This window comes from Pezoporus flaviventris, unplaced genomic scaffold, assembly GCF_033815535.1.
Source record: "Pezoporus flaviventris isolate CSIRO_AGI_PZ_B2104156 unplaced genomic scaffold, CSIRO_AGI_Pfla_v1 ptg000029l, whole genome shotgun sequence".
Classification (NCBI taxonomy): domain Eukaryota; kingdom Metazoa; phylum Chordata; class Aves; order Psittaciformes; family Psittacidae; genus Pezoporus; species Pezoporus flaviventris.
This window is the reverse complement of record NW_026892577.1, coordinates 16,786,289-16,803,664: the sequence shown is the minus strand read 5'-3', so window position 1 is coordinate 16,803,664 and position 17,376 is coordinate 16,786,289. Positions and strand designations below refer to the sequence as shown.

The 17,376-nt window shown below is 40.5% G+C and overlaps 1 protein-coding gene across 4 annotated transcripts in view; it reads right to left on the bottom strand.

The window, feature by feature from the left end:
* Positions 1 to 1,963: 1,963 nt before the first annotated feature.
* LOC133272279 (WASH complex subunit 2-like) overlaps positions 1,964 to 17,376 on the bottom strand; it is a 36,357-nt gene continuing 20,944 nt past the window's right edge. For 3 of the 4 annotated variants that reach the window (XM_061459278.1, XM_061459281.1, XM_061459279.1), the window contains 9 exons: positions 16,553 to 16,735; positions 14,482 to 14,610; positions 14,187 to 14,282; positions 12,861 to 12,980; positions 11,154 to 11,216; positions 10,273 to 10,476; positions 6,330 to 6,941; positions 5,564 to 5,738; positions 1,964 to 2,438 (listed from right to left, as the gene is read on the bottom strand). In XM_061459278.1, coding sequence (XP_061315262.1) covers positions 2,302 to 2,438; positions 5,564 to 5,738; positions 6,330 to 6,941; positions 10,273 to 10,476; positions 11,154 to 11,216; positions 12,861 to 12,980; positions 14,187 to 14,282; positions 14,482 to 14,610; positions 16,553 to 16,735 — 1,719 coding nt within the window. In that variant the 3' untranslated portion in view covers positions 1,964 to 2,301. The remainder of the gene's footprint in view (positions 2,439 to 5,563; positions 5,739 to 6,329; positions 6,942 to 10,272; positions 10,477 to 11,153; positions 11,217 to 12,860; positions 12,981 to 14,186; positions 14,283 to 14,481; positions 14,611 to 16,552; positions 16,736 to 17,376) is intronic. The other variant, XM_061459280.1, reaches the window with a different exon arrangement.

The window sequence follows — 17,376 nt, the reverse complement described above, 5'->3', positions numbered from 1 at the left end:
CTTACCTTATTAGGATGTGCTAATTACATTAAGCAGTTTACTTTCGGCTTAGGTTTTAAATAATGCAAGACCTGCCCTGGGCCTGAAACAAAACACCTAGAGTCAGTTAAAACAAACAGAACAAATACTGTGTTTTACTGCATGCAAGTAGCAGGTACAGAACCCTCAGACAAAGTCCCTGGGCAGGTCCTGGGTACTGTAAGACTGGACCTCCAGCTCTGCCCTTCCTAGGAAATGCAGTTATGGTTTATCAAACTTGGGAAAGAGACAAACCAAGCCAAAACTCAGTTTAAAAAGCCACCACTCAGACCAAGCTCTCCCAAAAGCAAAGGACTTAGATCAGGATTCACAGTCTGTTACAAGGAGTTAATTGAGAACCACTCCATTTTAATAGGGGGAAGAGACTCTCCCTGTGCCAGTTTTTATCTGTGTCACAGTGCAACTTTCTATCACGAAGTTTTCTCTACTGAGGTTCCATATTAAAGTTTAAGAAACATTTTACAGCAGGTTTGTTTTTTTTTCCTTCTACTCCAACAGTTTTTGGCCTCCAGGGTTCTTGGCTTATGAAGAGCACTCTCTGTAATGCTAATAGAAGTTATTAATGTAAAGGGCCAATAAGAAAGAAGGATGCAGAAAAGAAATAGAAGGATTCACCATCTTTTTCCTCTTTCTCCCAGTATGTCTTTGAAGCCCTTCTAAGCACAGGAGAAAGGAGTAAAGCAGCAGTCCAAATCATGTTATGTGGCATTTGCAGCAGATGTAATGCCTATAAATAAAGTGCAAGTGCTCTCACTGTAGATACCCATTTGCAAATAGCTCCTACATTCTTTTCCAATCTGCTACTCCCAATTTAGCCCCCATTTAACATGAATCACTGCCAGGCCCACCTATGACTCAAATCAATACACAGTGTTTCTCCTTTATCCCTTCCAACCTTTCATTCTGCTTTACCCTCATTAGTGCTAGATGCTTCAGCTGCACTGTTCACTGTGCCTGATAAAGTAAATCCAATCTGAGAAACAAGAGACTGAAGCAGATGTCTCAAGAAAAAGGGCTTCAGTGAAAGTGCAAATTTCTCTCAAAGAAGTCCTCTGAGCACATGCAGAACAGTCTTAAGAGTTGAAGATAAAGTAGTACATCACTGTCATTAAAACAGCACATCTAGTTTTGAAGTCAGAATCACTGGCAGTCACTGGTAAAATAAGCACATTTGATCCTTCTACATTTATGCATTTGCTCTGGTTGTATGCATGCAGGAGAGCAAGTGTCTACCAGTGGGCATCAAGTATGGATAATGGCATCAGTTCCAGCAGGACAATCTAGAAAATACAGGAAGCAAGAAAGTTAAGAGAAATGCATCGGACAGTTACAAGGATTCTACAAAATAGCAGCCTCCTGCAAACAGCCTACATGTTACACATGAGAAAGGGAAGCAGACAGCAATCCTTTTGGCACAAGCGAGTCTTTGCACTAAGGTATGCACACAGGCTTGTTAACCTGGAAGCAACCAAGCATGCTCAGTTCAGACAGACTTCTTGGAAAGTGTTATTTGCAAAACTTGAGCAAATCCAGTTAGGTAAAAAATCTCGTTAGTGACTTACAACTTGGATAGAAGACAACATCATGTTTCTCATGTTTTCATAGAGCAGTAAGTGCTCATCTGTAACACACTCTTTCTGGCAGAGAGGTTTTAACCATTGTTATTTTTATAGACCACATTAGCTGCCAGTATGAAATACATTCTCTTTGAATGGTGTCAAGTCCTGCACTAATTTTATTAACTGCTTGACTACATAAGAAGAGAAGCTGTACCTGATAACAGAACCCAGTCTTACCCTAACATTAGCTCAGTTGATTGGCAGCTGACCCAGACAAAGCACTGTAGTGGTTTTGGTTGTTTTCAAGTCATGAAAAGTGGTCTTTAGCAAGTAGTAAAGAGGAAAGCAAGACATACAGACAGATCTGGTTTAACAGACTCCATTTACTATTTATCAGTTATTTTCTCTATAGATCTGTTCAATAAAACAAGCTATACTTTGTGTAATAGATTACTCCATTGCAGGTATTGCACAGGCTATATTCATCTGGGCATCATGGAAACAGCAGGAAGTTACTGTCTTTTTTAAAAAATATCATTTAGAGCAGTCAGACCCAGCACAAGAGAATACTAACCATTTTAAATGAGTAATCATTTAAATATCCACAGTCATCTCATTTCAGCACTATTGGATTAGAGAATCCAGATTATTAGTACAGTACAGACATAAGGAAAACCTCCTCTCTGCAACACACTCCTCTTGGCTACTGGCCTCCAAAGGCATTCAGCGGGTCATCAAATGTGCTCAGTGTCTTGCTTTCAGATTTTGCTTCTGAGGCTGCTTGGGAAGATCTGCTTTTGGGAGTGGGCATCTTGACTTGGCTGCTAGAGAAGATATCATCTAAAAGGGGGGAAAAAAAATAATGTGATGTGACTGCCAAACAGAAGTAGCATTGTACATAAGTCTCCAGCACACAGCAATGACTGCCAAGGACATTCTGTGATAAACAAACGCTTTCCTGCTGCTTGCGATTCTAGATGCATTTGTAAGGACATACGTGGGAGCTGTTAGCTGTAAGTCAAATTAAGAATATTGTTTCTTCTCAGTAGAACAGCAAAATACTTGTATTTTGTCATGTGTCCAAGCTCTCTTAAGCATTTGAGAAGTACTAATAAATTAAACCTCCACAATACCATAGTGCAAGTGCCAGATAACATCCCTCTTATCTGGAACATTAACGTCTGAGGAACCCGAGAGATCTAACTGCTGTGAGATCCTCCCAGAGAAATCAGAAGAGGAAAAGATGGTACTTGCTAGTGACTACTCATGACATCCACTAGCCATGTAAGAATCTCTGATCTATAGTACTATAAGAATACAGCACACATCACTTGAAAAAAAAAAAAAAACCACAGCTAAGATGCAAGGAGAAAGACAACTACAGCTACCATCCTGTTGAATATTCGAGAATACGTGCACAGTCCTGAATCAAGATCTCCCACAACCTTCCTCAATACAAGCATTTTTGTTACTCATAACTAGGACAATGAAGTAGAAAAATATCATATTGCTATTAAGACAGAGTTCTCTCCTGAAAGATATACCACGTAGAAATGAAACCTAACCCAGATACCCTGTGCCAGCAGCAGAGCTCACAGACCTGCAATTCTTACTGTGCCTACTGCTGCTCGCATTGAGGACCACGCTCATGGAAAGGGATGGAGCTGCTACAATACACATGCTGAACTGTTGCCCTGATGTTTCCTGGGCACATGCAATATCATAGCTCTTCCTATACACTAAGGTTTTAAGTTTAGGATACTCAGATTATATAGGTGGATTATGAGAAGTTGAAAATTACAAGATTGAGATATGTGGATTACTAGTGATTCACAAGGCCAGTGTAACAGGCACATAACTAGTCTCCAATCCCTATTAAAAAACACAGGTTTTACACAAAGGTTAATAGCCTTTTACTAGTCCGGAATATAAAAACTAGCATGTCAGCCTTCAGCATGTATCCTAACCTTGAGCAGAAGCCAAGCACAAAGCAGTCTGTCACAATGCGCTTGTCTTTCTCTTCTTGCTATTTCTTCCACTCCAGCATATGTCTGCTACTGTGCTGATCATAGGGATTACACCAGAATAATCCAGGACAGCATTGCAGCACAAGAGCAGTTTAGAAAGGCAGTAAACCAGAGCAATCCCCTACTGGCATCACTCCAAAGCAAGATGCTATCACACGGATTAGCTTCACAGCAGAGGGGAAGTACAATGAGTATATGAGCAGTAGAAGTATCATTCCCATATTATAACAAGGCTTAAGGAATAGGAAAGTTTTGGCTGTCAAAAACAGTATTTGTCAATGCACAAGCTTAGTCACCATTTTGCAGACAGGTAGATCAAACATTGAGATATTTGTATCATCGGCCATAAATTCACTGAGGAGGCTGTGAGGATAAAGACCTGAGAAAGAGTTTTTCTAATACTACCACCACAAGTCTAGCACAAATGTAGTAAATAGTGACTAGAAGCTGTGGTAGGAAAAAGGAAAGCAGCCTGCAGCCTCCACCCCCTCCCCAAACTGTACCCACTTAATGTTTTATTTGCAGCAGAAAGAATCCTAAAACAACAGTATACAGTCCTGATAAAGGATCATGATACAGAAATCACTTAAATCAACTCTTAACCTTAAGTATAGGTAAGTTCTGGAGCCCCATAGCTTTGGGCACTAAGAGGCTGCATATTTACAGCTGCACCACAAAACAGTCAATACTCTCAAGGAAGATCAAGTCCATCAGATACAGGGTGCTGTAGATGTATCAATATCAGATGTGACATGAAACAACAAGTTCTAAAATCAGAGTAGATGTCAAAAGTGGAAGTGCAAATGACAGGTTCTGAGTGGCTAATTTTTCATCATACTTTCAAGTGGCATGCTACAACTGTTTTTTCACGAGATCTGGATTTTTGTGCTGAAATACTTGGAAGTGGTAGCAGGTTGGGCAATTATTTCATTTATTATATGCTACATGCAAAAGTGTAAAATATTAAAATAAGACATTTTAACTATCCAATACATATTTCAAATACCTTGCCTGCAAACATTTGACTCTTATTTTTTATATCAGTTGAGCAGCCTTTAAAATCTCAAGATGGTTATTCTCCAGAAAGCTTTCCAACATATCTACAGACTTCAATCAGGTCATTTCATCAGGCTGGAATGTTTAACAGCAGTCCAAGCAAAACACTGATAAGTCAAATTCAATTTGAACAGGTTAGAAAGAATAATGATGAGAATCAGAGCTGGAGGAGAAGGGATTTTTTTTTTTTTTTTTTTGTATTACAGGAAAAGAAATAGATGCAATCCCAAAGAAGAGCTATAAATACGAAGAACCTGAGAACAAACACACACTGGGGTATCAAATGACTTTCAATATCTCCACTGATGGAGAACAAGAAAGAAGCATGCTTTGCATCATTTCGCATTATTATATGATGCTTTCTCAACAAATTATACAGCGCAAACTTTTGCTTCCAGGTGTAGTATTTGTAAATTGTTCTGGGTGTACAGGGAAGTAAATAAAATCTTACGGATTCCAAAAGAGTCACTGCAATAGTGAAGGTGGGGTGGGAAAAGATGTTAATTTCTTCATTTCACTGATTCACTTGAAAAGTATGATACAAAAAACTATGCAAATTGAAACACAGAATGTATCCAGAGCCATAACAACATGAGATTAGTTTCTTACTCCAGAAAAGATTTTTTTTTTAATTCCCACAAGTGAGAAAATCCCTACAGAAATTATACTATTCCTTCTCTCAGAAGAATTTTATACACTTCCTCAATTCTTTCACATGCCATGCTAGTTCTACAAATCTAGGAAGCTCTAATCCAATGTTAAAATGCAAAGATGACCAAAGGTTTCAGAGCAGTTGAAAAGTTAAAAGAAAGTAAAAGGTCCTAAAACATCTCTGATAAATGCAACTTAGGACAATATTATGAGATTTGCAGTAAGACTTACCCATTTCATCATCAAATATAGATTTTTGTTCCATCTTTTTCTTGGTCTTCTTCTCTTTTGGTTTTACAGTGAGATCCGCAAAAATATCAATGTTGTCATCAAACAAGTTGGGTTCTGGCATTTTCTCTTTTGCTTTGTTCATTGGTTTAGTTGCCTCAGTAGCAAATATATCATCCTTGGAGCAAAGCACAGACAGACTCTCAATACAAACCACACAAAGACAACAGTTAAATTATCTGTACACAGAGCTGAGATGTTTAGAAGACTGACAGCCTTGGGCTTCTCAAACCCAAGAAGTTTAAGTCCCTTCTCCCTATGGAGGACTTGGCATAAGTGCCTTAGTATGGGGTTTTGCACAAGTCAAGTACAGCACACAGAGGCTTGTATAAGTTGCCCAGCCTGCCAACTTTATTCTTTTTGAAAAAGGGTTGAGCTGCTAGGTTGACCAGATAGCTAACAGACAAGAACCAAATACCTTATTACTCTGAAAAAGGTCATAATCACAGGTATGCTGTCACAGCACATTCAGTGACGTGCCTGCTCTGTGTTAAGGCTCCATTTTTAATCCACTCTAATAAGGGGTGAACAACTAAAGAAATGGTTTCTATTGCTCATTAGCAAGCATGAGTGACAGTTTACTTCACTGCCCATCCTGTACACCCCAGGAACTGGTTTAAGCAGTCTCCATTAAGCCTGTGTTTAAGTAGAGGGGTCTGCATAAGGCCCTCGGGATCAAAAACACCAGGGTGTCGGGCTCAACCACTACCTCAAAGATATCTTGAACAGTAGGGTCCACAGCTTGCCGGACAGCAGATTTCAACTCCTTTTTTCCAGTTTTCTGACAGGTGAAGAGAGAGTCTTCCTCTTCCTCCAAAAAAGATATAGGGCTGCTTTTTGTTGAAGATTTTTGCTGTACAGGTTGGAAGAGATCCTTGCTGTCCTGATCACCCAGAACAGACGGATTAGGCTTTTTTTCCCTGCCCTTGATAGGCTTGTTAGCCACACTGTTTGGCATTTCCTCCTTTAACTTGGATTGCGCTGCTGGTCTGGATGTCAAGCTGCTTACAAAAAGGTCTTCAGATTCAAACAGATCATCCCCTTGGTCTGTGGATTCTGGAGGAAGGAGTTTGTTTGTCCCAGCAGACAAAACACTGCCCTGAGCTGGTGGCAACAAGCCAGACAGAAAGCCATTTTCCTTGGATGCTGCTTCAGTAGTGAGAGGCTGCTTTATGTTCACTACTGTTGATGTCTGTTTTGGTAGAGACAACTGCAGTTCTTTAGCACTGTTCACCTCCTCATTCTCTTCAGACTCTTGGGCAGCTAGGCGGCGGGCCATTCTGCTAGGAGGTCTTCGTTTTCCTCTAACCTTGATCCTGGTCTGCAAGAAAGTAATAAAAGCAGAAGCATTATACAAAAGGGAAAAACCCTTACACTTCACAGAAGACAGGTTAGGATTCCTGTTATGCTTCCTTGTAGCACTTTACCTTCACAATATTGCAATTAACATGCATTACCCATTTCATACTAGCACACTAAAATGGAATTAACTACAACTTCTTCTCACAGCTCTGGTTTAAGTAACTTACAAAGCAACATGTACATTTAAGCAAATGCTCAGTTGGGAATCTTGAGCAAGGAATGCTGAGCACACACGTGGATTAAGGCTGTAGGGAGAAGCAGCATGAACTATTCATTATCAGCTCAGCATCATCCATTCTCCCCAAAGATGGACAAGTGGGACATTCAAGCTTAGACTAGTTTACAAAGTTCATAAAAATAATCCAGAACTTTTGATTTGCTGACCTCTGATCATTCCACAGCAGGTGAAATTGGGGTATGAAAGCAACAGCACTCACTAGTAGAGAGTCACAACACAGGTCAGCAAGCCACTCTAGTCCCTCAGCATTAGGCTGCACCTTGCTAATCCAGGGACTGCTGCAGTACAGTTAGTCTGTGCAAGCCATGACTAATTAAGTTTTCCATTTAATTTCATTTTATCCATAGCCTGCTGTAGTTCATTCCACTACTGCTTTTAAGACACACATCCTTCCCTCCCCCCGGTTTCCATTATAGCCTCTAACATATCCTACGTAGACAGGAGTATTCACGCAGGTAGGAAAAAGAGCAGAACAACTTCCTCTTCCCTTTTGTTAATTGCTGTGTTGGAGTAGGACAATCTGGATGGATATGCTGTAAAACAGCTTAAAGAAGCCGTATGCTTTTGTCAGAATCGTTGTAGGAGCATATCTGCCTTCAGAGTGTGGGGTTGTACTGATCAGAGCATGGCTGAAAAATATGAAAATTATGATTGAAGGGAGATGCACTTGAAAAAAATCTGATCCCAGCTCCATGAACTGTTCTTTGAAAGGACAGCCAGAATGCTGGGTAGGTTGCGTTGCTTCAGCCTTTGGAGAAAAGTGCATTTGGCCATATATACTTACAGCTTAAACTCAAACTTGAAAGACCGAAGAAGTAATGACATGCCAAAATTAAGACATGTAATGCAAGCCACAAAAAAACATTCACTGTAGTTACTGAGATGCTTCTTCTCAGCTTACTTCTGTAAACAAACACGCATCAACGTTCAAGGTTGACCATATGTACCTTTAGGAGCTCCATTATTTTGCAAGCCTAGATATTTAAAAGTACCATGATAGAGAGGTTTGTCTGTTGTGCAGGATATGCTGCTATTGGAAACAACTTTGCTTAGGTGGTAATGCCTTAGTCTGATGTAGAAGCTTCAAAACCATTTGATACTAAGGAGTCATGTAAGCCATTGTGGTGACAGCTGCTGCATCTTCCAAAGTCATCTCTGCTGGTCATCCAGTAATGAACAGCCCCAGCAACATTAAAGAATCAAAGATAAGATTGAAGTCATCTTGTTCAAATCACTGCTCTTGGTAAACCCAAGACATTTATAAAATCATAAGCACCCAAACTGAATTTTAGCTACATGGTTTTGGGGTTTTTGTGTTTTGATTTTTTTTAAGAAACACTAAATCTTTAATTAGAATATGCCTTTTGCAGTCCATACTGTGAAAGGTATGAATAAAAAAGCCCAAGTGAGTCAGAAGGCAGAGATCTACCATGTCAAAAGCTGTAACATTTGGTTTGGTTTGGTTTTGTGGGTGTTTTTTCTTTAAAAACAAAGTTCTTGTTTGAAAAAGAATTGGGAGTGACCATCCAGAACTGGCTGGATGGCCACACGCAAAGAGTTGTGGTCAATAGCTCAATGCCCAGCTGGAGACCAGTAATGAGTGGTGTCCCTCAGGGATCGGTGGTGGGACTGGTCTTGTTCAACATCTTTGTCAGTGACACAGACAGTGGGATTGAGTGTGCCCTAACCAAGTTTGCCAATGACACCAAGCTGTGTGGTTCGGTTGATAAGCTGGAGGGAAGGAATACCATCCAGAGGGACTTTGACACACTTGTGAAGTGGGCTGATGCCAACCTTATGAAGTTTAACTATGCCAAGTGCAAGGTCCTACAGCTGGGTCGGAGCAATCCCAGGCACAGCTACAGGTTGGGCAGAGAACAGATTCAGAGCAGCCCTGAGGTGAAGGACTTGGGGGTGTTGGTCGATGAGAAACTTAACATGAGTTGGCAGTGTGCGCTTGCAGCCCAGAAAGCCAACCGTATCCTGGGCTGCATCAAAAGGAGCGTGACCAGCAGGTCAAAGGAGGTGATCCTGCCCCTCTACTCTGCTCTTGCGAGACCTCACCTGGAGTATTGTGTGAAGTTCTGGTGTCCTCAACATAAAAAGGACATGGAACTGTTGGAACAAGTCCAGAGGAGGGCCACGAGGATGATCAGGGGACTGGAGCACCTCCCATATGAAGATATGCTTAGAAAGTTGGGGCTGTTCAGCCTGGAGAAGAGAAGGCTGTGTGGAGACCTCATAGCAGCCTTCCAATATCTGAAGATGACCTATAAGGATGCTTGGGAGGGACTCTTCATTAGGGACTGCAGTGACAGGACAAGGGGTAATGGGTTAAAACTTAAACAGGGGAAGTTTAGATTGGATATAAGGAGGAAGTTCTTTACTGTGAGGGTGGTGAGGCACTGGAAGGGGTTGCCCAGGGACGTTGTGAATGCTCCATCTCTGGCATTGTTCAAGGCCAGGCTGGACAGAGCCTTGGGTGGCATGATTTAATATGAGGTGTCCCTGCTCATGGCAGGGTGGTTGAAACTAGACAATCTTAAGGTCCTTTCCAACCCTTATTATTCAATGATTGTATGATCCAGAGCAACATGACATTTTTATCCTCAGAGGAGGTAAAGGTCAACGTACAGGAGGGTTGTGTTCTTGATATCTTACCACAGCAGCTGTTCGTAACATACTTTGTAGTTAACCTAGAGAGATGCCTTTCTTATGGTTTTCAGGTTGATGTTTCCTGGGGCAGTACAAGATGCTAAAATTTTATGCTAAAATACCTTTACTCTGTAGGGAAGACCACTGTATTTTGGGAACGTGCCTCAGAAAGGCACAGAATTGGGCATATGCATAATCCCCTTACAGAGTTAAGGATGTAGTAGGCTTGATTTTCTTTTCAGTGGTCCAAGTGAGAGGGGATTAGATTTCCACACCTCTATGTCAATTCAGACAGACCATGCTGTTAGCAGCACTTGCATACCAAAACACAAAGTCCTGTGTGACGACAGACTGTGTTTTTAATCTCCCTTTCTATCCTCCTAAATAGCAAGGTTACCTTATTTGCACTGTGCAAGGTATCCGCTTGCATAGGCTGATCAAAGCTTACACCCAGCTCTTCATTGTTTCCTGCAGCAGAGAAGGCTTCGCTGTTCTGTACATCCTTGGCCTCATGCAATGGAACTGGTAAGGGGGACTTTACACTGGAGACCTTAGGCATTGCACCAGGCAGTAAGGCTGCAGGGTTAATAGCTAAGTTAGCCTACAGAGCAGAGAAAACAAAAAACATACACACACAAAGAGATCATGTTAATACTGCTTAAGAGCAAGTGTGGCTTCAAAGAAGCAGCAAGAATTATCATACATGGGCATTCAAGTTCTACAAGTGCCTAGTCTTTCTTACACCTATGCACTTCTGCGTCTCACATGTCCTCAGTCTCGCTAAGCCTGTGGAGTGCTCAATACTCTGTGTAAGAGCTGCAGGAACAGCACGACCACATTATGTCAGACCAAACTCCTATGTAGCTCAGTATCCTGGCTGAGGACAATGGTTCTGACATTAAGAGTGGTACTGTGATATTGACAGTTTAGTCATTTCATGTCAGAAGAAGGACATAACCACACCCCCAAGCCCCTAAGAGTCTCTTATCATAGTTAAGATAGTACTGAGAACAATAGGAGGTCAAAGAGAAGCACACCCTCTGCTCCCAAAATAGAGTAAATAGTGCCACTGAGAATTAGGTCTGAAACAGGAGAGGAAATAATGTTAAACATGCAGTGCAAAACCAGTAACAGAACATATGCCACTTGAAAAAGAAAAAAAAAAAATGCAAGAGCAAGGCAAGGAAGTAAAAAGATTTTGTTTCAGGGAAAGCCATCAGTGAGGCAAGGAAGACTGTTTTTTTTCTTGAAAGTCAAAATGCCAGTAAAGTTAATTACTTGTAGCTTTTCAATCCGAGGTGAGGGCTCTTTGGTTTTAATAGGAACAGGACCTGTAGATTTCTGAACAAAATTACACTGAATTAAACAAGTGGGCAAGTTGATATCAACCAGACCATAGTTCGCATTTTAATATATCTATAGAAAGCACCTCACTGCTTACCAATTTCTTCTGAAGATACCTATCTTATCTTATATGATATGCTATCATATTCTACTGCCAGAGCTACAGTTTTCAGCTTCAGTGCCCCTCGTGCCATAGCCTCATCTTTATTATATTTCATTCCACCCTCCTTCTATCCAGTATTATACTTTGCATAGTATTCCAACAACTTACATCTTCTCCAGGTCACACACACCACGAGTCAAATCAAACTGTGACAGCTACATCCTTGCTTACTCCCTCCCCTACGACCCTCTGAAGCCACATTGCCAGATTATGGTATAACTAACTTTTTCCTCTTTGTGACAGGCTATATAATAGGATCACAGACTTCAATGAAGCCCACATGGAAGCTGAGAGCTGTACCTTTTAGCCTGCAAGGAAAATAGCTTCAGTGAAGTGAGTGCTCCTCTATAGAAAGTAAGCCATTAGGGCCAAAAATTAGACTAGTCTAAGAGAGCAAGAGCAACTGTTTAGTCTGAAGACTTGGGTCAGTTCCAGGTCTCAGAGATGAACCGAATCAGCTAAGGTGTTTTTCCCAGGGCTTGCTCTCCACAAGCTTATAGTCTACATGGTTCTGTGAGCTGGGCTGTACTGCTGTGGGTGTGACTGGGCAGTCAGAGGTCCTACAGCTCCGTGGTAACTGAGGGTTCAAGGGTTAGGACACTGGTTTGAAGCTCTTGATAGCAGGATATTGGAATCCTAGAGTCTGAGGAGATGGTTCTCCACTTAAATGCAATGTGATGCTCAGATGAACCTCAGACAGGCTGAAATCATTCCTATACCAAGCTGTCAGTAGCTAAAAAAAAAAAACAACAACAAAAAAAAAACCCAAAGGAAGATGAGCGTGGTTCTGCACTTCAAGGAGTACTTCACCATAAGGAGAGAGCCTAATTACTAGCCCTACAGACTTGCTCTGTGTTCCTCAGCCCAGAGAAGAAAAACAACACCCACCCCCACGATGAAAAGCTAATCTCCTACAGATGGAAATCCACCAAGCAGCTCTTGTGAGGCACCAGCCAGAATTTAGATCCAGGCTGCCTCTCTCAGAGATCCTTGGTTCTGCAAGAATAAGGACAGGAGTAGGAGTCTTGTTTGCTCATCAAAAGTCTCCTAGATAAGATTCTCAACAGCCACAGATTTGTGCTACATGCCCCAATATCCTTTCTGAGAAAGGATACATACTTATAAGGCTTGTACTTTAAGGATCATATTAATTCCAACAGACACTGGCACTTCAGAGAAGAATGAATAACAACCCATTTTCAGTCCAACTAGACCCAAGGTGTAGTTCTTCACTGCCTTGTATTTTGCCCTTGTAAGTATGTGGACAATGAATAAAACACTGCATAAACAGCATTTAAATTTCTTGCTAGTAATAGTGCACCTGCTGATAAGTGGAAACAAGTTTGACCATGCATTGCCACTTTGAGCCAGAGAATCCAGACACTAGTTTTGATCTTTTCAAGAGACTTATTTAAAACAAAATGATACCCCTCCTTTTTCTTTGCCTTCTGTTCAAAGCACAAGATTTAAGTACTTGCCTCTGTAGTTACTGCCTTTAGAGCGTCATCTTGTTTGGCACTTAGAGCATTTTCTTGAAGGTTACTGCTCTCCAAAGAAGGTCCAGTACTGGCCTTATGTGTTTTCTTCTCAGGTATTTTCTGAAAGCATTAAGAGCACAAGTCAACATGAATCAGGTAAAAAGCATGGTCTGCAGATCAAAAAAAACCAAAACAAGCAATCAACTACAGAAAAACAAACAAACAAACAAACAAATCAACACCCCCCCCAAAAAAAACCAAAAAATCCACCCCCCCCAAAAAAAAAAAATTAAAAAAAAAAAAACACAAAACCCAAAGGAACCAAAACAAGCAAAACTTTTTGAAATCTTGCTTCTATCTGAAAAGAAAGCTAGCCACATCTTTTAATTCTGCAATACATAGTAGACATTGCCTTTTGGCTCTGCAGTGACAAGGGCCTTCCACTCCTCCATTCCTTCTCAACCTTTGCTGTCTATGCAAATGATCTATGCAAGTTTCAATAAACTTCCAAATGCACACATATTTCTTCATGCACAGGACAGCAGGGAAAATAAAAGCACAAAGCTAGCTAAGGAACACTGCTATTTTTATGTTTTCAAGCAAACAGGCTCCATATATAGCTGCCAAGCGCTAATTACTTAAGATCACCCCTTCCACAGTACTCAAAGAAACCGTTTCCAGGAACTATTGCCAGTTTTCTAGCCTAACTTCCAGCTATAGGCATGAAAATAGACTAAACTGAAATCTGGCTTCAATTGAGTCAAACTATGTATATTAGAGTAGCATTTTAGAATGCGTGTTAGGACTTTGAGCTCAGACCACCCGTAACGCAGTCTGGTTCATTACTGCAGCTGCTCATCTTCTAAAAACCACCCAGTGCACACAAGGGTTTTAATACCGCATTCATTACCTTAAATCAAACCAACCTGCAGACACTTTAACTACATAAGTCAGAGAGCAAGGCTCATCAATCACGCATGAACTACACGGAAATAATATTTGCAAGTTAAACAGTAGAACAATTAAACAATACAAACTCTACTACTCTGATTTCTGCTCTGGTGTGTACGCTTACACTTAAAGCTAGTCCCAGTGGTACACAGAAAAAAAACAATCCAAACCTCTCATCCCAGCTTTGGGAGACCTAATGCACCACTCTATTCTCTATTTCTTCAGGATTAAAATGGCCATTTCTGTTCTTCCCAAAATATTTGAGAAGTCACTTCATGTCTTGTGGGGATCCATATGGAAAAAAAAAAAAATCCCTTCCATATACTTCTTTACAATGTCTTTTATATAAGCCATTTACAGTAGAGGAACTGATACCGGAAGGTTTGTTTTAGCAGTATTGAATAGATCATCCTCATCGTCATCTCCAAAAAGCTCTCCTCCAGATGACGGCTTCAGGATACGGTTTGCAGACTAAAGAGACAAAACATAAAGGAAAGACATACCACAGATCACACACCTCCTTCAGGCCATGATGCCTGAACTGATACTAGCACTAGGTCCTCTCTGGAAATCGGTGATTTCTAAGCAGTGTTCAAACAGGGAACACCAGTAGGCTTCACACTACAAAGACTTCTTAAATAGCAGGTTCAGAAGAGGACTTTGAACTCACCACTGACATTTTGGGGCTGGCAAAGAGGTCAACATCTGGATCATTGTCCTTCTGAAGTTTGTGACTGAAAAGGAGCTCTTCATCTTGAAAGACTCCAGTGCTTTTAGGCCGAGTACTTTTCACAGAAGCCTGGAAGGAGAGGAGAAAGGTCCACACAGCAAGAAACTCCTTCATCATGAAGGTTATTTGCCTAGTAATAAGGCAGGTTACAATTTACCTCACGTTACATTACAACCCAGGTAACAAAAATACAGCTTTAACTGACAGTTACATTTTTGGTTAATGTCTTCTCCTCAAATCAAACTGTGAATACAAATACTTTTTTTGTAAGTTTTGCAAATTGGGTCAAAGTAAAATATGTATCTGTGTCTGCTGACATGAGACCCGGCTCCTACTATTTGCCTGTAAAGCTTCCTTGGAAGGAAGGAAAAAGTTTTCAGTATGTTATCATGAGTGTACAGTAAGGTTTATATTTCAGTAAGACTTTTATGCGTTTTGAATTTTTCAGCTAAGGGTTTAGGACAGAAAAGTAAGAGAAGAGAATGTGGTTAATTATTTTCCTAAGCTACTTTTTAAAAGAAGAATAAAATAAAAAAAAAGAATAAAGTGGAAGGCCTATAAAGCTATTTCTGTTGCTAGATTCCCCATTCCCCTGCCATTAAAGCAAACACACCTCCACAATGAAGAACAGAACATTGTCTGCCTTTGGTAAGAGCTTGTACTTTCAAATTTGCTGGTGGTGTGGGAAGGTTGACAGCCAAACGTATCACCTTATCATTCCTCCATTATCTGGCAAACCAATCAATATCAACTGCTTGGACACCAAAACTAATGCCTTTCTATATCAAAACCCAGGCCACATTTTTAAAGCACTCCAATTGCTGTTTATGCCCTGATACTTGAAAACCTAATATACATCTAGAAGGATCCATTACTTGAAATGCATATTAAGCTAAGCAAGGAAAAGAGTAGCACCTTTCATATTTGCCTATCAAACAGATTAAGTTCCTAAATTACCTACTCTGATTTCTGCATGAATATGTATTTCAGCACCTTAATCACATCGTGACTTACATGCTGACAGCTGAGTACTTTGAGGAAAGATTTGAACAGATTTGTATCTTTCCCAAAGTCACAGGGCAGATATGGCTTCTTGCAACCATGTCACAGTGTGCCCCCCCCCAAAAAAAAAAAAACAGACACAACATACATTCACAAGTCAATAAATGCTCAAGCTAACTATCTGTTTTATCTCAGAAGCAGCTACAGACAGGGATAATTCTCCAAGAGCCACCTATTTTATTCAGCTCCAAAGACTTCTGAATGAAGTGTGTGTATAGCCTTTAGGGTTGACAACTTCACATGGTCACACTAAAATGATGATTGTGGTATGCTTTAGTACACCACATGTAGTATATATTTTTGACATGATTTTGACCTTACAGAAAAAAAACTTGGTACATCTGCATCAAGGAGAAACAAGAACATTGCCACGAATTCAAGGATATTGCTGCTGAAGATTCAAAGTCTACCTCTTGATGGTATATGCTGTATCAGGAAAGCCAGACAGCAATATGGCAACAGGAGTCTTTTTCAAAGAAAGTGAACACACATACTTGAAAAACAGAACACAGAACTAAGATGATTCTTGCTGAAGCTAAGTCTGCAGGTGTATATCCACCAAGCAAACTGCATCAATATAAAGAAAATAAAGGTATAAAGCACAAGGCTTCAAATTCCACATCCTTCTACTTCCTAGTAACTCTGACCTTGAGGAGAAACTATGAAATCAGTTCTGTACGGCAGAATCAAAACATCTGTACAGAATTTCTTTTCATATTAAGCATGCAGCAAAATGCTTTCAAGTTTGTGGGATGGGAAAATTTACAAAAGGATTCAGGATCATGGGGAAGAGTAGGAATAATTTCCCACCCAAGAATCAGAAGTTTAGGAATATAGAAAGATTAGCCTCTATGACATGAAGAGAGGGAGGGGTAAAAATAAAACCTTGCTTAGAATAGTAGAGGTAGAAATACTATTTCCTAGCATTCAAGATTTTCCCTAGACTCACCACACAGTCTCTCTGTGCATTTTTAATGCCATCATTGTCTTCCAGTCTCTCCTCTTCCTCCTCTTCCTCAAACAAGCTTAACACTTTCTTAGCTTGAGTCTTGACATCTTTCTCCAGGGCAGGCGGTGATGTTGCAAACAGATCTGAACTGCTGCCTGGCTCTGAGTATGCTGCTGCAAAAGGCTCCACCAAAACAAATATTTAACACATAAGCCTCAATATAGCCTTCCCCAAAATTCTCTAGGCTTCCTTGGTTAAATGCTAGTAGCGGTCAGAGTTCTATAATCCATTACCAAGCAGACTATATTTGACTAACTTTTAAGTAGACAGAATAGCAACATGCAGATTAACAAGACACAGTAGATAAAGAACACACTTTATGGCTTTCAAAGAAACACAAGTTTCCTCCTTTACGCTACACTGTAGTACTGTTGATAAGCAACTTCCTGTATAAGGTTTCCTCCTCATGAGTATGTCAGGATGCATGGACACCACAAAGCTGCATTCATCAGTTTTGCCATTATCTCCAAGGTACCTATTCGTGCAACTTGGAATCTTTGGTGTGGGGAGCATTACCCAAAGCATGAATGTACTCAGGAAAGTGCAAAACAAGATAATTACTCTAGAAATTCATCAGCTGATAATTCCCCAACACTCATTCAGTAAAACCATGCCCAAGGTTAAGTTCTGCTAAGGCTTCCCCAGTAAGAGACTCAACAGTACACCTTAACACTGTTCTGTAACAGCATTGCCCAAGAGAAATTCACAAGCCTGAAAGCCACAGCTACCAACACCATTTCTAACTAATCACACAGTACATTGTA